This window comes from Astatotilapia calliptera, chromosome 8, assembly GCF_900246225.1.
Source record: "Astatotilapia calliptera chromosome 8, fAstCal1.2, whole genome shotgun sequence".
In the NCBI taxonomy this organism is placed as follows: Eukaryota; Metazoa; Chordata; class Actinopteri; order Cichliformes; family Cichlidae; genus Astatotilapia; species Astatotilapia calliptera.
In genome coordinates, this window is record NC_039309.1 from 10,450,685 (window position 1) to 10,471,861 (window position 21,177).

Below are 21,177 nucleotides of genomic sequence, written 5' to 3' on the forward strand. Positions count from 1 at the left end.
TCATGGTATTTTAAACAATCAGTATTAGTAAACCTGTTTTTTACACTGAAAACATTTGTTATTGACTTTTTATGCTTTTTTTATTACATTCACAGAAACACAGGCGACACTTGAACTCATCAATTAAAGATTCAAAACTGAAAAAAACAATGACATGTTCATTCCACAAGCCTGAGCCAGTGTAAATACAAAAAGATTTCATCCAGCTTCACATTTCAAAACCTCAGTGTCAGAACCCTCTGGCACTTTTTATGCTTATTAAACCAATTTTAAATTACATTTCAAATAATAAACATTATAATAAGGGTGATCTAACATTTTAGAGCAGCATTTATTTTCAGAAAAGTCTAAGGCTTCATACTTGCTGTAAAAGCTTATCTCATTTTAATGCTGTGAGCTTTTTTCTTAAAGCAATTTGACAAGGTCTCCATAGGGGATAGAAATAAGGCTTAAATCAATAGAACTGCTTACTATCAGGATTCGCTTGCAGTGATGTGGTGGAGTTAAGTGGTTGTGTGTAATTAAAAGGATACTGAAAGGAAACTTTGGGGAGGAAATCTCTTGTTGATAAGAAATTGAGGCCGCGCGCTAACGAAGACAAATGTTTCTGATGAGCTTTTGAAATCAGCCTCAGCCAGCATTTTCTAATTAGTCACATTTTATTTGTCAGTGGGTGAGACGTAGTGTCACCTCAGTGAAGTGTCTAAACATTGGGTTTAAAAGCTTTAAATAATGATCAAAATTACTGACATATCTGTTTTTGGCTGCTCTCAGGAGCTTTAGCTCTATTTTTTACAGATTTGCTGTTTATCAGGAGCTGAAATAGTTTCATTTATTACTCTGATAAAGGTAAGGTGATTTGTAAATGAACGCCAATTATGTAAGAATATAATTGTAACATTAAATAAAGTTAAAAATGGAATTCCAGCTAACATTTAAATATAAAAACAATAATAATCATCTATATACAGCCTGCTGACTACTGCTGAAATTCTAATACACTTTAATGAGCTTGTACCTTTCAACGTTACATGAAAAGATATTTTTAGAGATATTGTTACTGGTGGCAACAACGACGCCATAAGTGTCCTCACTGCTTTACACGTGATTTCATGATAATATGCAGGCGATTATGACAGTCTCTCGGACGTGCTTATTGGTGCATGTGAAGCTCTACGCAAATCAAAACACGTGTGAAACCACGCTGAGATGAAATTACGCACCGATGGACATTGCGCGCACCAAGCTCCAAAGTGGACAGCTGCGAACTTTGAACAGCTTTAAGTAAAACATTAAAAACAAAAGCCTCAGCAAAAGGATTCTCTCACCTTGTACTCCGTCCAAATACGCGAACATAGCGTGGGATTTTTGTTTTTTTTAAACGCCAGATGGAAAGGCACACAGTCTGTTTTTCTATGCTTCCGATTTGAGAAGAATGGACCTGTAGTTGGAGTGGAAGAAGAAAACTTAATGCGCACTAGTCCTGATAAACCCGTATGTCATGTGGGAGGAAAATAATTTGGCAGAGCCGAACGTTTGTCCTGACCGTGAAGAAAGTCCCGCAGAAGACACTTTTGGATTTGGAGATGATCTGGAGTTAAATCAGTTCGATGGATTGCCCTTTTCCTCGCGTTACTACAAGTTACTGAAGGAGAGGAAAACTCTGAGTGTGTGGAAGGTCAGATGTCAGTTTGAGGATGCTCTTGCAAACAACCAGCTGGTTATTGTGTCCGGGGCAGCAAAGACTGGCAGGAGTACACAGGTAAGAGTGTAGTCAGTGTTATTATTATTTTAGTAAGGAAATTTTTACATTCAATTTATGAACCTGGACTTATGTACAGGATGAATGTGGAGCTTCATAATAATGGGGCGTTTACCAGAGCATAACCTACATTGTATAAATTACACATGCTTAATCCAATGTTCCCTGCGATTTGATATATTTAGGACTACCGTTTGTCACTCAGTGTTGCCATGCTTGTGTGAACAGAAGCTGCCCAGCTCAGCAGATGATGTTGTGTCACTGTGAAGCTGTGTAAACTCCTGTCTGCCTGACCATCAGTCTGCACAAAGGCTCCAGCAGGGGTGTTAGGGGACCTCCAGCTGCTAAGCCCTGATCCGCTGGAGCCGACACATGCTGCCAAAGCAGTTTTGCATTATGAGCGATAATAGCATAGGATATCTCCTGTCACAGTTTGTTTTGCTGTGTGCTCAAACAAAAGCTGTTGGGATAATCTGAAAAGGACTCTTGTGAGTGAGAAAAAACAGCTGATGTGGTAGAAAACATTCTCTTGTTTAATATTTGAGGTAGTACTGATGTCCTGAATCATATTTTACTATAAAGACTTTTTAAGCTTTTATCAATGATCTTCTTTCAGATCCCTCAGTGGTGTGCAGAGTTCTGTCTGTCTGCCCAGTATCAGCATGGTATGGTTGTGTGCACTCAGACCGGCAAACAGCAGGCTGTAGATCTGGCCTTGCGTGTCGCTGATGAAATGGACGTCAACATAGGCCATGAAGTTGGTTACACCATCCCTCTGGAGACCTGCTGCTCCTCTGACACTGTTTTGAGGTTTGTTAATGAGCTCTTACTGTGTCTATTTCACTGCCAGCAGTGGACTATCATTTGAATATAATCCACAAATTTCCCCTTTCATTCTTAAATTTTTTCCTTTCCTCTATTCCTTATTAATTGATGGAAGCTCACTGCTGACAAAGGACAGAGCTCATTCTTGATCTAAATAAAGTCGACCAGTTCAAAGGAAATTATGCGCATATCTGTATAGCCTAATATTCAACGACTCTTGTTATGTTATGTTATTGTCCCAAATGTCAAACACTCAGTAGTAGAATCCTCCGAAATATTGCAATATTAAACTGGACAAGTGGAGGACAAAAGAGGAAGTGGTAGACCTAAAGATATGTAAATCTTTAAGAAGACCTGCCATAACGCTTGAAAGATGCGTCTGACCCTTAGTATCGATACTAAGGGTCAGACGGCAGCCAACATCCAAAGAGGAGCTTTGAATGTCCTTCAAGAAGCCTGGAGAACTGTTTGTGAAGCTAACTTAAAGAAATGACGTGAAAGCTTGACTGAGAGAGTTCAGGGTATGTAGAAGAGTGAAGGTGGTTGCACCAAATATTGACTTTTAACCACATTAGAAATGTACAAACTCTGTTTTTACAGTATCCTATTATCCATTTTCCCAGTAAAATGAGATGTGTATATATAGAGAGAAATGAAAGATGGCTCAAGACTTTTGCACAGTACTGCATCTAATATATCAATGCACACTAAACACTTTTTGCTTTTGAAACTTGTGCTGGGCTTTGCACATGATCTAGTTTTAATCAAGTAAATGTTAGTAATAGAAACGATCATCTCTGAGTGTTATTTCCTACAGTGCCATGTGCAAATGACCCCTATTCTCACTTATTTTATAGAATATGTGCATCATTTTCACAGCATGGTGTAAAGCTAAAGAGCCAGATAATATTTAGGAGTATGACACGGAGAAATGAAAGGGAGCTAAAAGAGGGTAAATACTGGTCTCACCAGTCAGCCAGAGATCCACTTTACATAAAAGATAATATTACTGCTAGATGTTTAAATCAGCAGCTGCAAAAAAATTAAGACTTAAAACTTAAAAGGGTTTTAGCTGTTCCCAAGTGTGTGTGTGTGTTGGGGGGGGGGGGCTGTGCTGTGTGTACTTTTAACTAACAGGCTCAAGCAAAATGGTGGCAAATTGACCGTATCTTATTCCTGTTTTATAAACCTCTATTATTAACCCTCCTGATCACTTTGGTTTATCAGGTACTGCACTGATGATATGTTGCTGAGAGAGATGATGTCTGACCCTTTTCTTGAGCACTACGGGGTCATAATCATTGACCAGGCCCATGAAAGGACGGTTGGCACAGACATTCTGTTGGGTCTCCTCAAGGACATCCTGCTGCAGAGGCCTGAGCTCAGGGTGGTGGTTCTCACTGTGCCGCCCATGACAGACAAGCTTCTGAGACATTATGGCAGTGTCCTGCATATCAGTCTAGAGTCCTCATGCACTGCTGAAGTTGTGCACAGCAACAACGGCAACAAAGACTACTTCTACTCAACACTGAGACTCGTGCTGGAGATCCATCGGACCAAAGAGGGTGGAGATGTTTTTGTATTTTTAGGCTCAGTTGAGGTAAAAGATTTTATATTTCAAACAGCTCTTTGACTGTGCTAATGCCTGTTGTGATCTGGTTTAAATTTCGCTCCCACTACCTCCTGCAGGAGGTCCACTGTGCCTATAGTATACTCCAAAGAGAAGGGACCAGGTTGGGTGGACAGTTGGGACAAATGGTACTTGTAGTCCTGTGCTCAGGCCAAGGAGGGCTACTTCCTGTCCTGCCTGAGCAGTCATGCTCCACAAAGTCCAGAAAGGTTTTTCTCAGTACCCGTCAAGGTGAGGATGCATGGTGGGCTACAGAGTCTGTCAAATTTGTCATTGACACAGGAGTCCAGAAGAAAATGGTAAGTTAATTCCAAAGTGATGTAGCAATCTTAAATGAGCATTCCTCTGATATTAATTAGCACTGTTTTTACTTTTATGTAAAGGTGTACAATCCGAGAGTAAGAGCTAGCTCAGAGGTCCTTCAACCCATCAGTCAATGCCAGGCAGACATTCGCAAGCAGCTGTCTGGACCATCAGGTATAAGGACGATCTGATATGGTATAATGTCATGTCATCTCCTCACTTGGCAATACTTAAAGCAGTTATCTAAAAAGTTTCTTCTTTGAAAAAATGTAAGCTGCCATCTTTGGTAACTAAATCTGATGCTTCTTGGGTTAGAAACAACAGAAAAGACTAAAGCAGACTGGTTAATTTATCATCCTTTCATTCATTTGGATAATTTTCATACTTGCAGATTTGGACATATTACAATATTAATTAATATTTGGACTTAAGAAAGCCAAAGAAAAAACTTCCCAGCATTATTTAAAAAAAGCAAAATAAACAAACACAAAATTTAAGTGCAACGGTTTTACTGATTTTTTTCCTCTAGGTAAATGCTTCTGCCTGTATCCAGAAGCAAGCCTAACTTCTGCAGAGAACTCCCCACAGATCTTGGAGTCCAACATTACACCGACAGTTCTTTTCCTCAAAAGGATGGAGATAGCAGGCCTTGGACAGTGCAGTTTCATCGACAGACCAGGTAAAATATCTGTCCAGAGGTGTTGCCACTGGAACACATGCAGGACAACAAGAAGTTTTGTTCTTTATTTTAGTTTTTACTGGTTCCCACTAACAGCATCTCTCTCACAACCCAAGCCAAAGATTCGCATGTGGGAGGTTTTTGACTCAGGAAGGGCTCTGTGTAGCTGTTTGAGCCCAGTCATCCATGACTTAGCTGAGCTGACAGCCCAGCTACTAACCATTGTCTGTGCTCTGACCCACCCTAACATGAACAGAAGAGGCCAGCTCATTAACGATTACACAACATGTCTCATGTATTGCAGTGCCAGACGAGCACAATGAAAAGGAAGTCCATGCCAAAAGTGCTGTAATATTTTTTTGAAAATGTGGGACAAAAGGCACTTGCTATATAAATTATATTTTCTCTATAGGAAAGAAATAAAAGCCGAAGGCATTTGATTTGTGATGAGTGTGTCTTTGATTATTCAGATGACACAAGTTGCTGTTGATATTTTATCCCCCTTAATAGATATAGCAATGAAATGTGTGAAATTTTAAAATATTCCATTTGTTGTTGCAGATCCAGAGGGTCTCATGCAGGCACTGGAGGAGCTCGATTACCTTGCAGCTTTAGACGATGATGGCAACTTGTCTGAAATTGGCATCATAATGTCTGAAATCCCTCTGGAACCTCAGATGGCCAAAGCGCTGCTAGCATCCTGCGAGTTTGACTGTGTGAGTGAGATGCTGACAATCACAGCCATGTTGTCAGGTACGTACGTTTTACATTTTCCCATTCCAGAATTTAAGATTAGTTACAAGTGAGGATCCTTTGACTGGTTTGTAGAATCACCAGGTGGACAGCGTAGTATTGGCTCATCTGCAGTTTCTGATGCTCTTTGGTGAGAGTGGTTTCTCTCAGTGAAGTCGACCTTGTTTGTTGTTGTGTTTTAGCACCAAGCTGCTTTGTGGAGCCGCCTGCTGCCATGAGCCACGAGGCAGTCCAGTGTCACAGGAAGTTCCAGCACCCTGAAGGAGATCACTTCACCCTCATAAACATCTACAACGCCTACAAACAAAACCAGAGAGAACAATGTAAGACTGTCATTGAACAGAACCAATCTATTCTCTTCAAGAGATAAGTCTCATCAGCCACTTCATTATTTATACCTTACAGCTTTATTTCTTCATAGCATTGGTTCAATAAGGTGCTGGAAACATTCCTCTGTAATGTTCAAGGAACAGATTAAAGATGATTTGAGCTTTATTTATTTGAACATTATCCTGCTGGAAGCAGCCAAGATAATGAGCCAGTACAGTGTGGTCATAAAGGGATAGACACGGTGAGTAACAATACTCAAGTAGGCCGCGGCAGTTAAATGATGCTTGATTGGTTGTAAGGGGCGGAGAGTGTGCCAAGAAAATATCCCTTAGACCAGCAGCCTGGACTGTTGATGCAGGGCAGGATGAATTAATGCATTCGTGGTGTTTATGCCATCCAAATTTCAGAGCGGAAACCAAAGCTTAACAGACTCAACATTCCTAGTCTTCCATTGTCCAATTTTGTTGAGCCTGTGCAAATTGTAGCAATTTAGTTCAATTGTTTTTTGCTCTTAAATCTGGTGTGGTCTTCTGCTCCTTCAAAGTTCAACATTTGTGCATTCAGAGATGATCTTCTGCATACCTTGGTTGAATCAAGTGCTTATATGAGTTACTGTTGCTTTTGTATCAGGTCGAAACAGTGTGCCCCTCACTTGTTGTTACTGTTTTGGCCATTCTTTGTAAACCCTAGAGATTGTTGTGTGGAAAAATCCCCATTTTGGCAAAATCAGCAGTTTCTGAGATATTCAGACCAGCCCGTCAGGTAATAACAACCATACTACATTTAAAGTCACTTAATCTTTCTTCCCCATTCTGATGCTCGCTCCGAACTTCAGCTAGGTCACCTTGACCATGCCTAAATGCCTAAATGCATTGGGCTGCTGCTGCCATGTGATTTGATAAATTAAGGTATTTGCATCAATGAGCAGGTGGTGAAACAGGTGTACCTAATGAAATAACTGATGACTTGATCTTTGTTCTCTACTGTGGTAAATTAAAACTAGATTCAAAGACTGTGTTATCCTATGGGACAGATGTTACATTTCAGTTTCATGAAGAATTATAACCAGATGGATCAGAATAAACTATCTATTCTAAAAATTAACGCAAAAAACAGTTAAAAGAAGACATTAAAAATGTTTTTAAAAAAAGCTAAAATGTGTATGTTAATACCAAATGCATTCTCATTTAAGCCCAAGAACAAACTTTCGATTCCGAGAGGCAAACTGCTTGAAATTTTAGTAAATCATATTACGATACTCTTGAATTAATTAATTAATTAATTACCTCCACATTGTCATTTTTCCACTCAATCTGATCTATTTAAAAGGCATTAGGAATTAAACTGTTTTTACTGTGATAGAAACTTGACGTAAATACTGCTGACCACAGCGCTTCTCTCTCTGTGCATGATGTTTTCTCCCAGATTTGACTACTGAAAAGTGGTGCCAGGACTATTTTCTAGATCATTCTGCGTTGAGGACAGCCGATTCCATTAGATCAGAGTTGACTGACACACTGAACAGAATTGAGCTCCCCATTTCTGAACCCTCCTTTGGAACCAAGACCAACACTCACAACATCAAAAGAGCTCTGCTGGCTGGATTCTTCATGCAGGTACAGAAAAACAAAATGTCAATATCAATGAATTTACCTCCAGCAATTCAATTGTGTTCAAGTTTACGAGGCCTGTTCTTTTCCCAGATTGCTCGAGATGTGGACGGATCAGGCAACTACTTCATTCTTGCACATAAGCACATGGCCCAGGTGCACCCACACTCCTGCTACGGGGCTCAGTCACACAAGCTGGGACTGCCTGAGTGGGTTGTTTTCAATGAGTACATCCTTTCAGAAAACTGCATGAGAATAGTCTCGGAAATTTCCCCGCAAGCGTAAGTCAATTGATTTTTACCCCAAATCCCCATCAGAACAGTTGTGTACAGATTAGAACTGAGGTCTCAAGGATTACCTGTCGTGTAGTGCAGAGGTAAAACAAACATGTTTATTACTGCAGTAAGCATGAGCCATTTGATCTCATTTTAATTTGAATATTTTTAATCTCTTTATCTACACAATATCTTGTGTTGACACAAATGTTTTACATTTAATATTGGTTTTCAAATTTCTCTTTTAGGTTCGTTGAAATTGCACCACTGTACTTCTTCTACAATCTGCCCCCTAGCGAAAGCAAAGATATACTGCAAGACATGTTGGACCCACAGGGATCCAAAAACCGCAAAGAGAAGAAACAGGAAGCTGCAACAACAAGTGGTGACGTAAACAGTGGCTGTGCAGCAGTGACACAGACGTATGACAGATGTATGATTCAGTAAACTGAAAAAAAAAATCACAAATTTAGACTGCAAATGCATGAATGCTTGTAAGACATTTGTATAATTAATACAGTAAAGCTTAATTTATTACATTAAATTACTCATGTGTACTACCCAATGTGCTTACAGTGCTGAGAAGGCAAAGATGTCTGTGCTGTAAATATAGAAAAGTTTGCAGTTTAATAGTTGTGATCTAAAAACAATGAGTGAGGGGGTTTTCCGCAACACTGCTTAGGTGTGGACTTTATGCGCACTGTCATTTGATATACCTCACAGGCAAAAAAAAATATGTTCGAGCAGAAAGTAATTTGTCTCCTATGTACTTCCCTATTATGCAAAGTTGTAAATGCCAGTATACCTTCACATCCAAGGATCTGATTTTAAAGCTGAAATACGTATGAAACAACTTGCTCAGAATAACTGTGCTTTGCTCATTTATCTTAGAACGTACATCAAGGAAAGTCTGCTCTTGAAGGGATGAAACACGTAGCTGAATGTTAAAAACCACATACCTACAGTGTTACAATACCACTCATTTGCTCTGTAGCCATTACTCCCATTCTTCTGTTTACCACAACTTAACACCAAACTCATCTCATTTTGAAGTCTTCCTATAAACACCTTTGATATGCAGTTGCATGTAGTTTCTTCCAGTATTCAAGTATGCGATTATTCCCTATGTCTTTACAATTTGTACAAACTGTCTTTAAAATTTCTAAAAATGGGTAAACTATCGCCCTACATATTCTAAATATGAATACACGCATTCCTAAAGTCAACTGTACAAAAATTGAATATACTGAATGTTTTTCAGAAGCTTGAAAGCTGTCACTGTGTCCATAGGTGTCTTGGTTTATTGTGAAGGTCACACTGATAGATATTCTTTGAGTTTCTCCATGATGGCAGGCATTCTGTCTGTGGGTATCAGCATCACAGTCCTAAAAGGCTTCATGGGCACATCCGTAAATGACCACCTCCCACTTAAACAGGAGTCTGCCTCTTCTTGGACTGTGTAGTGGAACTTCAAGATGGCTTGCTGTAAGGCAAACACGGACCAGGCTTGAAATCAGAGTATAAATATATTGAATAGGTTATCAGATGGCTGTTTAAATAAATATTTATCTGAAGTTTGACATGAGTTAACGAAATGCTGTATTATTACCCAGATACTGTTAAGTAAGTAGCCCTGTGTATAATAAATATTTAGTTAAAACCTTGAAATCTGTGCAGGTTTTTTTCCCCCCGCTTTACCTCATAAAAGAATTCCTCCTCTGCATTGACAAACATGTATTCCTCTTTGGGAGCTCCTCCTGTGGCTGGGATGCTCTTGGTCTCTTCTCTACAGGTCTTGCTGATAATCAGGCAGTAGTGGCACCTCCCACTGGGCTTATTTGTCCTCTGAGCTTCAGCGATTTCTTCCCTAAAGGACCGTAACATGAAAATCTTTTAACCCACACAAATGGATGTTTTTCCTAGTTTCTATTAAAAATAAATACAGAATGGAATCATTTCCAAATCTCACCACCATATTTTATTAATAGAACACAAAACATCAAATGTTTCATAAATAAAATAAAAAAAGTATTTTGAATTTGATGACCGCAACATGTATTAAAACGTTGGGATGAGAGCAATAAAAAGGGGGAAAAGTAAGTGGTATTAAAAAGAAAAAGCTGGAATCATTTATAGCCAATTAGGTTAACTGGTAAATATCAGTTCCCAGATGTTCAACAGTTGTTAAGAGGGGATCCTACACTATAGTAATCATGGACCTGTCCCAACATTTAAGATGTGTTGCTGCTAATATATTTCATGCAATACTAAAAAGGTCTCAGTTTAAACATTTGATATATTTCATACATTCTACTGTGAATAAAATGCTGATTTATAAGATTTGCAAAGTATTGCACATGTTCTGTCTTATTTCAATGTTTTCAAACACCATCCTGACCATCTTCTACCTGCTCTCACTCCAATAACAAAACACTAAAGATGGAATGAGAAGGTAAAGCAGAACTTACTGGAGCTGTTTGTGCAGTGGAAGGGCAATCTGTGGAGGCACATTGATGAAGCGCTCACTTAGCAGCAGCCCCACAGGCTTGCTGTTATCATTAAAGATCTTCTCCAGCTGTTCTGTCACAATATGAGAAGCATTCTTCTCACACTGATCCACAATCAGCTCCTTCACCTCCTCCACACATTGTACACCCTGTGAACAGTTCCACACGTAGGTATGACAATTTATATTTAAAAAAACAAAACAAAAAACACTGACATATTCCAGCCCATTCAAGACTAATTCGTTTTAGTTTGCTAGTCATCTGACCTTTCTCTCTGTGAGGTTGAGCATGGTGATGAAGCCAAACACTTCATTTGGGTCGTCATCATCGTCGCTGTCTTCGGGCACCTCAGCTTGCTGGAGCATAGTAGAGAGACAAGTAAATAAACAGCTGCTAAGAAATGAATGTGAATGAGCATGAATATCAAGCTTGGGTTTTAAATGATTTTTTTCCCTGTTCCTTTTCCTGGTGGAATGATTGCACAACATAAATCTTTTAAAAAAGAAAACACTTTGGTGCACAAATTTGAATTTATTCCAGCCTAATGTTGCCATCCACTTTGTACAATGTAGCAATGCTGTTAGCAGCAAAGCAGCTCCAGAGCATCATGCTGCCACCACCATGTTTGAAAGTACCGGTATAGTGTTCTTAGGTTCAAAGGATTCTCTGTGGACAGTGAATTGACGCTGGTGTTCCAGCAGTTTCCAGTTCACGGCTTGAACTTTGGTGGTTCCTGAACATCCAAAACAACTCTCAAAACAACTCATCTCAGGGTGACAGTTTAAGTCTTTGTCCAGATGTTGGCAAAGTAGTCCCACATTCGAATAACTGCTCTAGTATTGCTGTTAAAAATAAACTACCAGTTGTAGTAAATAATGATTACAAATAAGATAAATAGGCCTTGGCCTCATCTAGTCAAGACACTGTATAACCTTCAACACCCCTAATCAAAAATGTAAATAAATGTATGTATATATTTCAGCCCTTTGGTTCCTCATGTTTGCTTCTGATCCCATTTGGATTAATAAAACTCCAAAAGAAATTCTAACATGCACTCCCAAATGCAGTTTTTTTTAAGTCATTAAGATGTGTGCAGTATGCATAGTTTGCATTAAGATGAACAGTTCAAAGAAATCACTGAAAGCCCAAATTTTCATAACATATATTTCCTTGATCATGTATGTAAACTTCTGAGCACAGCTGTTTTTGGGTTGAAACTGGAGAAATAAACAAAAATAATGAACAAATCCTTTTTATATTTAACTACCGAGTTACTCACCTTGACGACACTTCCAACATGATTTTGTTGGATGATGATGTCTGTCATCTCTGATGTATTCACATGAGCTTTTAAGAAAAGCTGGATCCAAACATAACAGAAATGACGTCAGTGACAGCTGCTTGCACACAGTATTTGAAACGTGAAATAACAATAGTGAACCCAAACCTGCTGCAGCAGCTTCTTTATGCCGTTGAAGTCATTGTCTGAGATGGTGTGAGCTTCAAAGTCTACAACGACCTCCTGAAAGCGTAGAAGTCGTAATTGCAAGTTTTATTGTAACCCATTCTCTGATTAGTTGTGCGAAACTTTCCGATATGAGTTTCACAGGGTTAACTTATTACAGCGTATTCAAGTACAGTATCTTCGAAATAACATTTTCTAGTATATTAGTTATTTCTTTTCTCACATGATTAACCAAAAAAGTATTTTCATGAGCATTCCCGTTCACATTAGCCCTACTGCTGACTTAGCTAACTAGTTAGCAAGGCCATGCCTCCCTTCTAAGACGTGTTTGTTCTTTTACCTCATTAATTTCCTCATCTGACGCCTCACTGTCCTCTTCTCCGGAATCGTCTTCCTCCTCTGGATTCTCATCGGAGCTGTTGTCACTTTCCTCGGGTTTTTCACCAAAACCTACTGCCCTTTTCTTAGCCAATGAAGCCATGCTGCAAACTTAAAACACACGTGTCTACTAAGTGGGCGGGGCAAAGACTAGCAACTATCAGCTACGAAACTAAAACCCTGAAGCCGCCATTATGGCTCCACATATACACGGCTTGCCGCTTATTAAATCCACATTCAGAGCTTCAATGTCGGCTTGTCGCCTGTTGGTGAAATGGAATAAACCATTCTATAAAACGGGGACGAAAATAAATTCAGATGCCCCCGAACTCTTTGTCACGTGTAGTAGATATTAATTTAAATTATTGATACTATATTTTTAAATTAAATAAACACATTCTTGTAATATTACTTGTAATACGATTATTTTACAAGGTTAGTAAATTAGACAGTGTTCTGTCTCCCCTCCTCGACCGTGGATGATGAAAGTCTGAATGAACACTAGAGGTACATAAATTTTGCCTAATATTTCGTCTTTTTCACCGTTTGTACTTCGTGTCACTGTAGCTATACGCGGATAAAATATTCGCTTCTATCACACTTTATCACAGACAGGTTCTGTTAATGGCTACCGTAGATAGTCTGTCATGCACCGTCTCTTGCTAGGGTAAACAAGAACACTCTTACGGAAGAAGACACTAAACATACACTTTCAACTAAAATGGCCCATTCGCTTAATTTATTCGCTGTTCATGTACAGTCTTATGATCATGACTCAACAACAGTCTTATCAGCATGTGACCGTTTTAGGGTGTAACGTTGCTTAAAGTGCCTTCACACCCACTGTCCTCAGTGTTTTTGTAGCTTTAAGCCTGTGACTTTACATTATTGCAGACCTTAGTAAACCTATTTTACCTTAGTTTGTTCGGAATTAACCATCTTTGTTATTTTAATAATCCAGTGTTTCAAGATGCGTGTATTGCTGCTTAAAGAACCAAAAGATGGAGAGTCTGGACCTGATCCCTATATTAAGGTACACGCCCTTTACAGTTAAATCAACTAACCTTTAACCAGTTTCTTAAAATTTGTCAGTTGAACAGTTATTATTTTCACTCCGAAGGAGCTGGAATCACGAGGACATAAAGGAACCCTACTTCCGGTGCTGTCTTTTAAGTTTGTGTCATTAAACACTTTGACAGATAAGGTAAATTGTTGTTCCATTGTCCTTTCATTAATTCGTTCATTTTAACAGTTTGCATATTCAATGGATTTATGTATTTGTTGCTTATTCCAGCTTTTCCAACCAGAGAAATACGGTGGGCTCATATTTACCAGTCCAAGAGCAGTGGAGGCTGTAAGGATGTGTTTGGAAGAGGATGAAAGAAGGGAAGGTGATAAACATTACTTTTCTCCAAGCTTCTGTATATCATTGATATAAATGACTTTTTTTTGGTAAAGATCTTAAAAATACAAGTTAAGTTTGTGTAGTACATTTCTGTAATGCCCAGTGTATGTTGTGCTTTTGAGAATGGCACAAAGCAGTGAAAAACAAATGGAACACCAAGTCCATCTATGTGGTTGGGAAGGCCACCGCTTCATTAGGTGAGTCACATCTATGGACAAAGGTAATTTCTCCCAGAATCCTCCTTTGCGTCTTGAGCTCCTTGTAAACTTGTGCTAATTGCACCAGAGTGTGTCGGGCACCTGGTGCTCATAGTGATGTGTGAAATGCTTTGTCTACCTTCAGCCATTTGTTATACACAAGTGACAGTTTGTCGTTAGTGATTGTTCTGTGTCTTTACAAAACAAGCAGGTGCAACAATTTCTACATGTGTGCTTTAGCTTCTTCTTTTCAGTAACATTTGACAGTGGGTTTTTATTTTGAGTCTCTCAGTGAGTTTCTAATTTAGTTATTGAATTAGTTGAAACGATTGAATGTGTTTTCTCTGCCACACTCTTATGTCAGTATTTAGCAGACTGTGCAAAAGTATTGAGCCACCCTCATTTCTTTGTATTTTACTTCCAAGGACTCAGACGTCCTTGTAATTCTTCAAAGTGCTCTTGAGTTACTCATCCAGGCTTTCAGAAAGTCTTTCAAATTTGTCTTTTGACATTTGCTGGTTTTTCCACTTATTTTCAATCCAGGCTTTGTACTGTGCCATTTTCAGAGGAATGTGGTTTGGTTGTTAAGCCACTTAACACTGGCCTATGAATGCATCAAGTATAAAAAAATGCACCCAAGTCAAGGAATGAACAATTGTTGTGTCTACACATAGCAGATAACTTAGAAAAGACTAGACCGTAATGTCTTTTTAGTGTTTTCTGCTTTTAAAAACATCGCTGCGCCTATTTCCCATTTTCTAGCAAAATATAAATAAATGTGGGGTGGTTCAAGAATTTACCACATTACTGTAAAGCTTATCAATTTTTTTCCTTTTCATGATTTTTATCCCATACAGTACAGAATCTAGGTCTGAACCCTTTGGGAGAGGACACAGGGACAGCAGAGGTGCTATCACGACTTATTATTGAACGTACGGCGTAAATTTGGAGTCTCACATTCCTCACAGTTTAATTTTAATAGTAATTTTATGATTGCTCTTATTACTCATATGATCTCACGTATAATTCCCGTCATAGGAGAGGCCACCAATATCCCACCGCTTTTTTTCCCCTGTGGCTCAATCAAAAGGGAAGTCTTGCCCACGGCTTTAAGGGAAAATGGTAAGCATTCCCCCTGTTGTGCCTGACAATTAAAAGTCAAGGTGATAAAATTCCCATTGGGATTATTCTAATTATAAAATAATAATTGCACTATCTTTATCACTGTTGGGATCTGTTTCTTTGTTTCCAGGAGTGCCCCTAGAGACATTAACTGTCTATCAAACAGCAGAGCATCCCAATCTGGAGAAAAATCTAAAGAACTATTTCAAAGAGCAGGTAAAGTGTCATTCTTATTGCTTGTATTTATTTATTTGTTTCAATATAGCAGCTGTTCATTTGTTTGTGTGCTTATAGGGCATTCCAGCAAGCATAGCTTTCTTCAGTCCATCAGGAGTGAAGTTTTGCCTTGAAGTGGTGCGGAGGCTCTCGGCTGAACAGCTGACTCAAATAAAGGTGCATCTTCCTCACAGTCATACACAGATAGATTTAAATAATGCATGAATCTGAAGTGCTTAACAGAGCTTTACTCACATAAATGTCTTTGTTTCCAGTTTGCAGCCATAGGGCCTACTACACAAGATGCAATAGCAGCAGAAGGCCTTTGTGTCAGCTGCACTGCAGAAAAGCCAACAGCTGAACACCTGGCGATAGCGATAGCTAAAACTCTGCAGTGACCAGCTTTTAAAATCCACCTGCCTCATCTTTGGTGTTTGTTGTTATTATACATGTAAATATGTACTGTTATTTGTGTATTTTACTGGTTTACTGCTCATCTTTATTGTTGTTGGACACATGATTCTGCTATTTTTGCACTGAAAGAAAAAAGTTATTTTTTGCAGCACCAGAGCCAGGAAAGTCTAAGATAAAATTATAATTAGCTTTATATGATGTAAGAAAATGACTGAGAAAATAAAAGGCAATCATTGTGATAATATTGAAGGTTTTGTCTGTGGTAATTGCTTGTGTGTGTTTGTGTGTTTATTTCCTGTTCAACACAGTGCTTGCAGGGGTCATCCCTGTCTTTTACTGTCCACATGAAAGTGAAGGTTTTAACATCTTTCCACGGATCAGCTGCAGTCCATTTAAAACCACTGAAGCTTGTATAACATAACCACAGAGAAAGAGTCAAATTGAGCAGTTGTAGATTGTAAAAGTTTACTTTTCACGCAGAGGTGAAGAAAGCAGGTTACATCTGTAGAGTCACACCTCTGAGGGGTGTGGAGAAGCAAAGGATTTGCTTATAAAGCAGCGTTGCTCCTCACTCGTCATCATCTCATCTTGCATATAGACCTGGGAGTACACCGCTAAAGGACACGATGCTGAATTTAATCCAGCTGATATTTATGTTCTTTTTGACCAACATTAGCGCAACTGATGCAGAGAAACTTTTCCATAATCGGGATCATTCTGATACACAGACACTTAATTCTCACAAAGCTCAGGCTATAACAGACAAGTACACAGCTGAGGTATATTGTTTTTTTTTCTTCTTTTTTGACTTCCTGTGTTTCTCAAACGTCAGCATCCATTTAACCAGACACAGGATTTGTCTAATGTAACCCGTGTCTTGTTTTAGTTATTTCTCTCTAGATATGGATTCATCAAGCCAGTTAACTGGGAGGAGGTTCGGTTTGAGGATTCAGACACCTCTTTCAGTGGTGACTTCCTCGACGATCTTCAAGCCACAATCCAGGAGGGAACCTCAGCGTCTTACTCGAGGGCTGCTCATCGAGCTGGTGATCAGCAGGGCTATAGCCGTCAAAATGAGAACCAAGCCTTTATTTCAGCACTTAAAGAGTTTCAGAGGGTTTCAGGTCTGCCTGTTACAGGGGTGTTTGATGAGGCCACCAAGTTAGCAATGAACAAACCAAGGTGTGGAGTCCCTGATAAAGAGACTGGTCTGACCATCCCTGTCATCACTACAGCACCTCAGAGCAGTGGTGACTTTGATTTTGAAAACAGTACCACTGACAGTTTTACTGAGACCAACAGGAACAACACAGCAAGTGACATAATCAGTGGCACTTCTTTAGGTACTGCAAATTTCTCTGAAGACAACATATTAAATTTTAATGATACAGACGGTGTGTTCACAGCCATTTCCAATGACACCAGCATGAATTATACAACGGAGCTTTTAAAGATCACTTCCCTAAACAGCTCGCACGACAGCAGACCGGGCAGCCAAACGGGGAATATCAGTGCGAACGCGCATCCGAGTGAAGCAGTGAGACGCAAGAAGGAACCTCTCGCAAGTCTCATATCCAAAAGCAGGCGGAAGAGAGATTTGACTCCAACTGGCCACATGGCTTTTTCCAAGAAGGTGTTAAACTGGAGGCTGATAGGAGAAGGCTACAGCAGCCAGCTGACTATTGACGACCAGAGATATATCTTCAGACTGGCTTTCAGGATGTGGAGTGAGGTGTCGCCACTGGAATTTGTGGAGGATACACATGCCCCATTGGAGGATGTTGACATCAGGCTGGGATTTGGTACAGGTGGGTTTTAGTCAATGTTTATTTGCTTCATTGCAGCATGAAAGCTACTTTTGGCTGCTCCTTTATTCACAGGGGCCACAGCAGGTAGCTCCGCATGTCTGGTTTGGCAGAGATTTATGCCAGATGCCCTTCCTGACACAACCCCAAAAGGATTTGTGTCTTCTCCTGAGATGACACTGGGGATCTTTCACTTGTTAGGTGGATATGTAAATCACTATTTTTCTGAATAAAATGTGGAATGTTTAGATTTGATCCTTCACATCACTAGTCTGTGAAGGTTAATTTCTCATTTCAGGATAAAAAAGTTAAAGGATGTTATCTCCTTGGCCACATATATGTTTAAGACTAATAAAACATCTGTTAATGAGGCTTATTAAACACAAAAACTAAGTAAACCACCACCAGTCTTCTTAGACTGGCCCTTCTTAGGGTCATGTGTATGTATGTCTGAAGAGGATCATTAATGTTTCCACTGTACCTCCTTTTTGTGCCAAATAACATATTGCATCGTTGTGAAATTCTTTCATAGGAAGGCATCTGGGATGTAATCAGAAGTTCGATGGCACTGGTCAAGAATTTGCCCATGCTTGGTTCCTGGGTGATATACACTTTGATGATGATGAGCACTTCACAACTCCCAATGTTGGCAGTGGAATCAGCCTTCTCAAAGTAATTATATTACCGCACGATCAAAGGAACTGCCAGATTGAAATAATTCCAGTGATTAACAACGCATTGCTCTAACAACGCCTTAAAAATATTAAACCCGTTCAGGTAGCAGTTCATGAGATTGGCCATGTTTTGGGTCTACCTCACATATATAGACCCGGATCCATAATGCAGCCCAGCTATCTACCGCAGGAGTCCAGCTTTGAAATGGACTGGATGGACAGAAAAGCTATACAGCAACTCTATGGTACATGGTTACAGCACCATCTAGTGGTTACTTATACACTCTTAGAGAAATGCACTTTGCTGTATTTTTGCCCTAATTGTCTGACGCAAACCCTTTTTTTTGCCCCACCTGTTGTGCTTGCATTTGACACCAGGAGGCTGTAAAGGTCGGTTCAACACGGTGTTTGATTGGATCAGAAAGGAGAAGACACCCTATGGGGAGGTGGTGATCCGCTTTAACACCTATTTCATGAGAGATGGCTGGTACTGGCTGTATGAGAACAGAAATAATAGAACGCGTTATGGTGATCCAGTTCCGCTGCAAACTGGCTGGCATGGGATCCCAATGGATGGAGTAGATGCACATGTCCATGTCTGGTCCAGGAGAAGAGATGCTGTATATTTCTTCAGAGGTACACTAAGTGGAGAGTTATACTGTTTGAAAAGAGTTAGTGAACAAATGAATACTTGGTGAAAATGTAATTAACTTATTTATCTACAGGTACTCAGTTCTGGAGGTATGATAGTGAGAACGACCAGGTGTTTGGACAAGACTCTGAAGGCCACCATTATCCGAGGTTAATCTCTGAAGGATTCCCAGGGGTGCCAAGTCCTATTGACACAGCCTTTTATGACAGGAGGGACTCCCACATCTACTTCTTTAAAAACAATCTTGTAAGTGCAATATTACCTGGCTGTCAGATATTATTACACTAATACAAGAGCAAAGACATGAGGTTCAGTAAGAAAGTAAATTAGGAAATATTCATGAAGTGCTTAAATGACAAGCTGGAATGATGTGGTTCGATATTAAAACACACAGACCATTATACATTATACATTATTTAGACTTAAAATGTGGCTTAGGCTTAATGGTCATTAATCAAACTGTTTCCATCTGTGGTTTGCAATCTAGCAATACCGATTAGCAGAACATGCAGATATAAAAAGCAGAGTCCTGGAGAAAACCCAAGCTAATTAATTGTTTCTTAGGATTATGAGGGAATGTCTTCAAGCAAACAAATGCACTAAAGTTCCTCTGTGAATTGTTTGCATTGTATAATTGAATTGATTTCTGCATAACAAAAAAAAGAGCAATTATCTCTTTGAACAGGTGTATGCATTCAGCATGGAAGCCAACAACTTGGCAAGAGGGTTCCCAAAAAACATCAGAGACATTTTCCCTCCTGTGGTGAACACAGACCATCCAGATGGCAACATTGACGCTGCCTACTTCTCCTACACTCACAATGCCATCTTTCTACTCAAGGGCATACGCTTCTGGCAAGTAGTGGGCAGTCGTGATCGCTGGCGACGGCCCTTTCTGCCACGAAATGGCCTGCTGCCACATAAGGAGGTGGATCAGCATTGGTTTGATATCTGCAATGTTCATCCCACTGCACTCAAACTAACCCGCTGAGAGTGTTGCAGCAGAGATGTGATAGAGCTTGCTAAAGTTTGCATATGTGATCTACTGATTTCGTTTTATGTACACATATTGTCAAGCTGCAATAACTGTCTAATTTCTAGGAGACAACAACAATTTTGAATTTTGTTGGCTAATTTTCACCGAGGTGTGTTATTTATATATGTAACAGCTGCTCTTTCATTCCTTTTCTCTTTTTCGGAGCAGTGCTGAATGCATTCTGCCACAAAAACAATCCTAAAGGACTTCCTATTATTGAGATATTCAGAGAATACATGTATGTATAATGTAGATAAAGCCAATAAATGTTTTGCTGAGCTGCTCAAAATGATATTTGATGTGCTTACTGTAAGTGCACTGTGTAGGAAAATGCTTTCAAATGGCAAATGTGCAAAATAACATTAAAACAGGCTTGTGCGTACTGTGAAGTGACTTCTTATGTCACATGTAATCTTAAGAAAACCTCTAAGAAGATTTGTGGTATTATGAGTGTATAAAAATAGAATTTTGCTCAAAGTGGAAGAGCTGGTTTCAGGGTAAAATTACAGATTGAAAGCATCTTTCCTTTGACGTAACAATATTGAAGAAAAAAAAGACATCAGATTTGTATCCTCGGATTGTTTCTTTTTGGTACAGTATGTGCCTGGAAGGGATACAACATTATTCTCTCAACTTAGATTGATGATCGAGGTGTAGATATGTACTAGTCCCTATTGGCACGACTGGATGATTTGATAATTCTATATTTGTACGAAACTCTCAATTCCTGTAAATTATACTTGTAGAAATCCACATCTGCCTGTAGGCATGAAAGAAAGAACGAAAGAAGTGACCTGGAAGCCATGAAACTTCGTCTTTATTAAAAACCCTTAAAAGTTAAGAGCAACTCTTCCACTACAATAGGGTTTTTTGGCTGAGGGAATCAGATAACCCCTATCAATAACAACCTGGAGGTGGTGGAAAACAACTATCGAGACATCGTATTTTTGAATGCCCTCTCATTATGTAAGACACACTATCAATCAAAAGAGAGCCTTTTGAAATGCGCACTGAAGTAAAACGATTGAACAAGGTGCCACAATACTGTTATATTTTATAATAATGATTTGAGCATGATGCAAAGAAACAGGCATTGATTCTGTAATCAATATGTTACTTGAAGACGCTTATTAATTCAG

At 39.3% G+C, this 21,177-nt stretch overlaps 4 protein-coding genes across 5 annotated transcripts; 3 read left to right on the forward strand and 1 right to left on the reverse strand.

Annotated features, from left to right (window-relative positions):
• The first annotated feature begins 1,180 nt into the window (after positions 1 to 1,180).
• Positions 1,181 to 8,624, forward strand: dhx32a (DEAH (Asp-Glu-Ala-His) box polypeptide 32a). The gene is made up of 11 exons (XM_026178435.1): positions 1,181 to 1,762; positions 2,379 to 2,572; positions 3,815 to 4,187; positions 4,277 to 4,516; positions 4,601 to 4,694; positions 5,050 to 5,199; positions 5,761 to 5,952; positions 6,135 to 6,275; positions 7,708 to 7,898; positions 7,986 to 8,173; positions 8,416 to 8,624. The coding sequence occupies exons 1-11, from the start codon at positions 1,502 to 1,504 to the stop codon at positions 8,612 to 8,614; spliced, it is 2,223 nt and encodes a 740-aa protein (XP_026034220.1). The 5' UTR covers positions 1,181 to 1,501; the 3' UTR covers positions 8,615 to 8,624.
• Positions 8,625 to 9,221: 597 nt separating this feature from the next.
• bccip (BRCA2 and CDKN1A interacting protein) lies at positions 9,222 to 12,687 on the reverse strand. Its single transcript, XM_026178436.1, has 7 exons — positions 12,480 to 12,687; positions 12,122 to 12,196; positions 11,954 to 12,034; positions 10,941 to 11,030; positions 10,636 to 10,823; positions 9,866 to 10,034; positions 9,222 to 9,650 (listed from the first exon to the last, which is right to left on the reverse strand). The coding sequence occupies exons 1-7, from the start codon at positions 12,618 to 12,620 to the stop codon at positions 9,480 to 9,482; spliced, it is 915 nt and encodes a 304-aa protein (XP_026034221.1). The 5' UTR covers positions 12,621 to 12,687; the 3' UTR covers positions 9,222 to 9,479.
• A 141-nt stretch (positions 12,688 to 12,828) lies between these two features.
• On the forward strand, positions 12,829 to 16,120 carry uros (uroporphyrinogen III synthase). Of its 2 annotated transcripts, none has more exons than XM_026178437.1 (10): positions 12,829 to 13,024; positions 13,479 to 13,550; positions 13,638 to 13,721; positions 13,812 to 13,908; positions 14,045 to 14,119; positions 14,977 to 15,051; positions 15,158 to 15,241; positions 15,372 to 15,457; positions 15,536 to 15,634; positions 15,733 to 16,120. In XM_026178437.1, exons 2-10 carry the CDS (start codon positions 13,488 to 13,490, stop codon positions 15,853 to 15,855), a joined length of 786 nt encoding a protein of 261 aa, XP_026034222.1. In that variant the 5' UTR covers positions 12,829 to 13,024; positions 13,479 to 13,487; the 3' UTR covers positions 15,856 to 16,120. The 2 variants fall into 2 exon arrangements, with proteins under 2 accessions (XP_026034222.1, XP_026034223.1); XM_026178438.1 differs by lacking the exon at positions 12,829 to 13,024 and adding an exon at positions 13,036 to 13,184.
• Positions 16,121 to 16,311: 191 nt separating this feature from the next.
• mmp21 (matrix metallopeptidase 21) lies at positions 16,312 to 20,729 on the forward strand. Its single transcript, XM_026178439.1, has 7 exons — positions 16,312 to 16,637; positions 16,772 to 17,679; positions 18,209 to 18,348; positions 18,454 to 18,595; positions 18,729 to 18,986; positions 19,076 to 19,248; positions 19,688 to 20,729. Exons 1-7 carry the CDS (start codon positions 16,498 to 16,500, stop codon positions 19,991 to 19,993), a joined length of 2,067 nt encoding a protein of 688 aa, XP_026034224.1. The 5' UTR covers positions 16,312 to 16,497; the 3' UTR covers positions 19,994 to 20,729.
• The last annotated feature ends 448 nt before the right edge of the window (positions 20,730 to 21,177 follow it).

Coding starts and splice junctions, on each gene's coding strand:
- bccip (XM_026178436.1), bottom strand. CDS start 12,620: ATGGCTTCATTGGCTAAGAAAAGGGCAGTAGGTTTTGGTGAAAAACCC. Junction 12,197..12,479: donor CAGATGAGGAAATTAATGAG/GTAAAAGAACAA, acceptor CTACGCTTTCAG/GAGGTCGTTGTAGACTTTGA. Junction 9,651..9,865: donor AGGAGGAATTCTTTTATGAG/GTAAAGCGGGGG, acceptor TTTGCCTTACAG/CAAGCCATCTTGAAGTTCCA.
- dhx32a (XM_026178435.1), top strand. CDS start 1,502: ATGTGGGAGGAAAATAATTTGGCAGAGCCGAACGTTTGTCCTGACCGT. Junction 4,695..5,049: donor GCAGCTGTCTGGACCATCAG/GTATAAGGACGA, acceptor TTTTTCCTCTAG/GTAAATGCTTCTGCCTGTAT. Junction 6,276..7,707: donor ACAAAACCAGAGAGAACAAT/GTAAGACTGTCA, acceptor GTTTTCTCCCAG/ATTTGACTACTGAAAAGTGG.
- uros (XM_026178437.1), top strand. CDS start 13,488: ATGCGTGTATTGCTGCTTAAAGAACCAAAAGATGGAGAGTCTGGACCT. Junction 13,909..14,044: donor AGAGGATGAAAGAAGGGAAG/GTGATAAACATT, acceptor TGTGCTTTTGAG/AATGGCACAAAGCAGTGAAA. Junction 15,458..15,535: donor AGAACTATTTCAAAGAGCAG/GTAAAGTGTCAT, acceptor GTGTGCTTATAG/GGCATTCCAGCAAGCATAGC.
- mmp21 (XM_026178439.1), top strand. CDS start 16,498: ATGCTGAATTTAATCCAGCTGATATTTATGTTCTTTTTGACCAACATT. Junction 17,680..18,208: donor CAGGCTGGGATTTGGTACAG/GTGGGTTTTAGT, acceptor ATTCTTTCATAG/GAAGGCATCTGGGATGTAAT. Junction 18,596..18,728: donor AGCTATACAGCAACTCTATG/GTACATGGTTAC, acceptor ATTTGACACCAG/GAGGCTGTAAAGGTCGGTTC.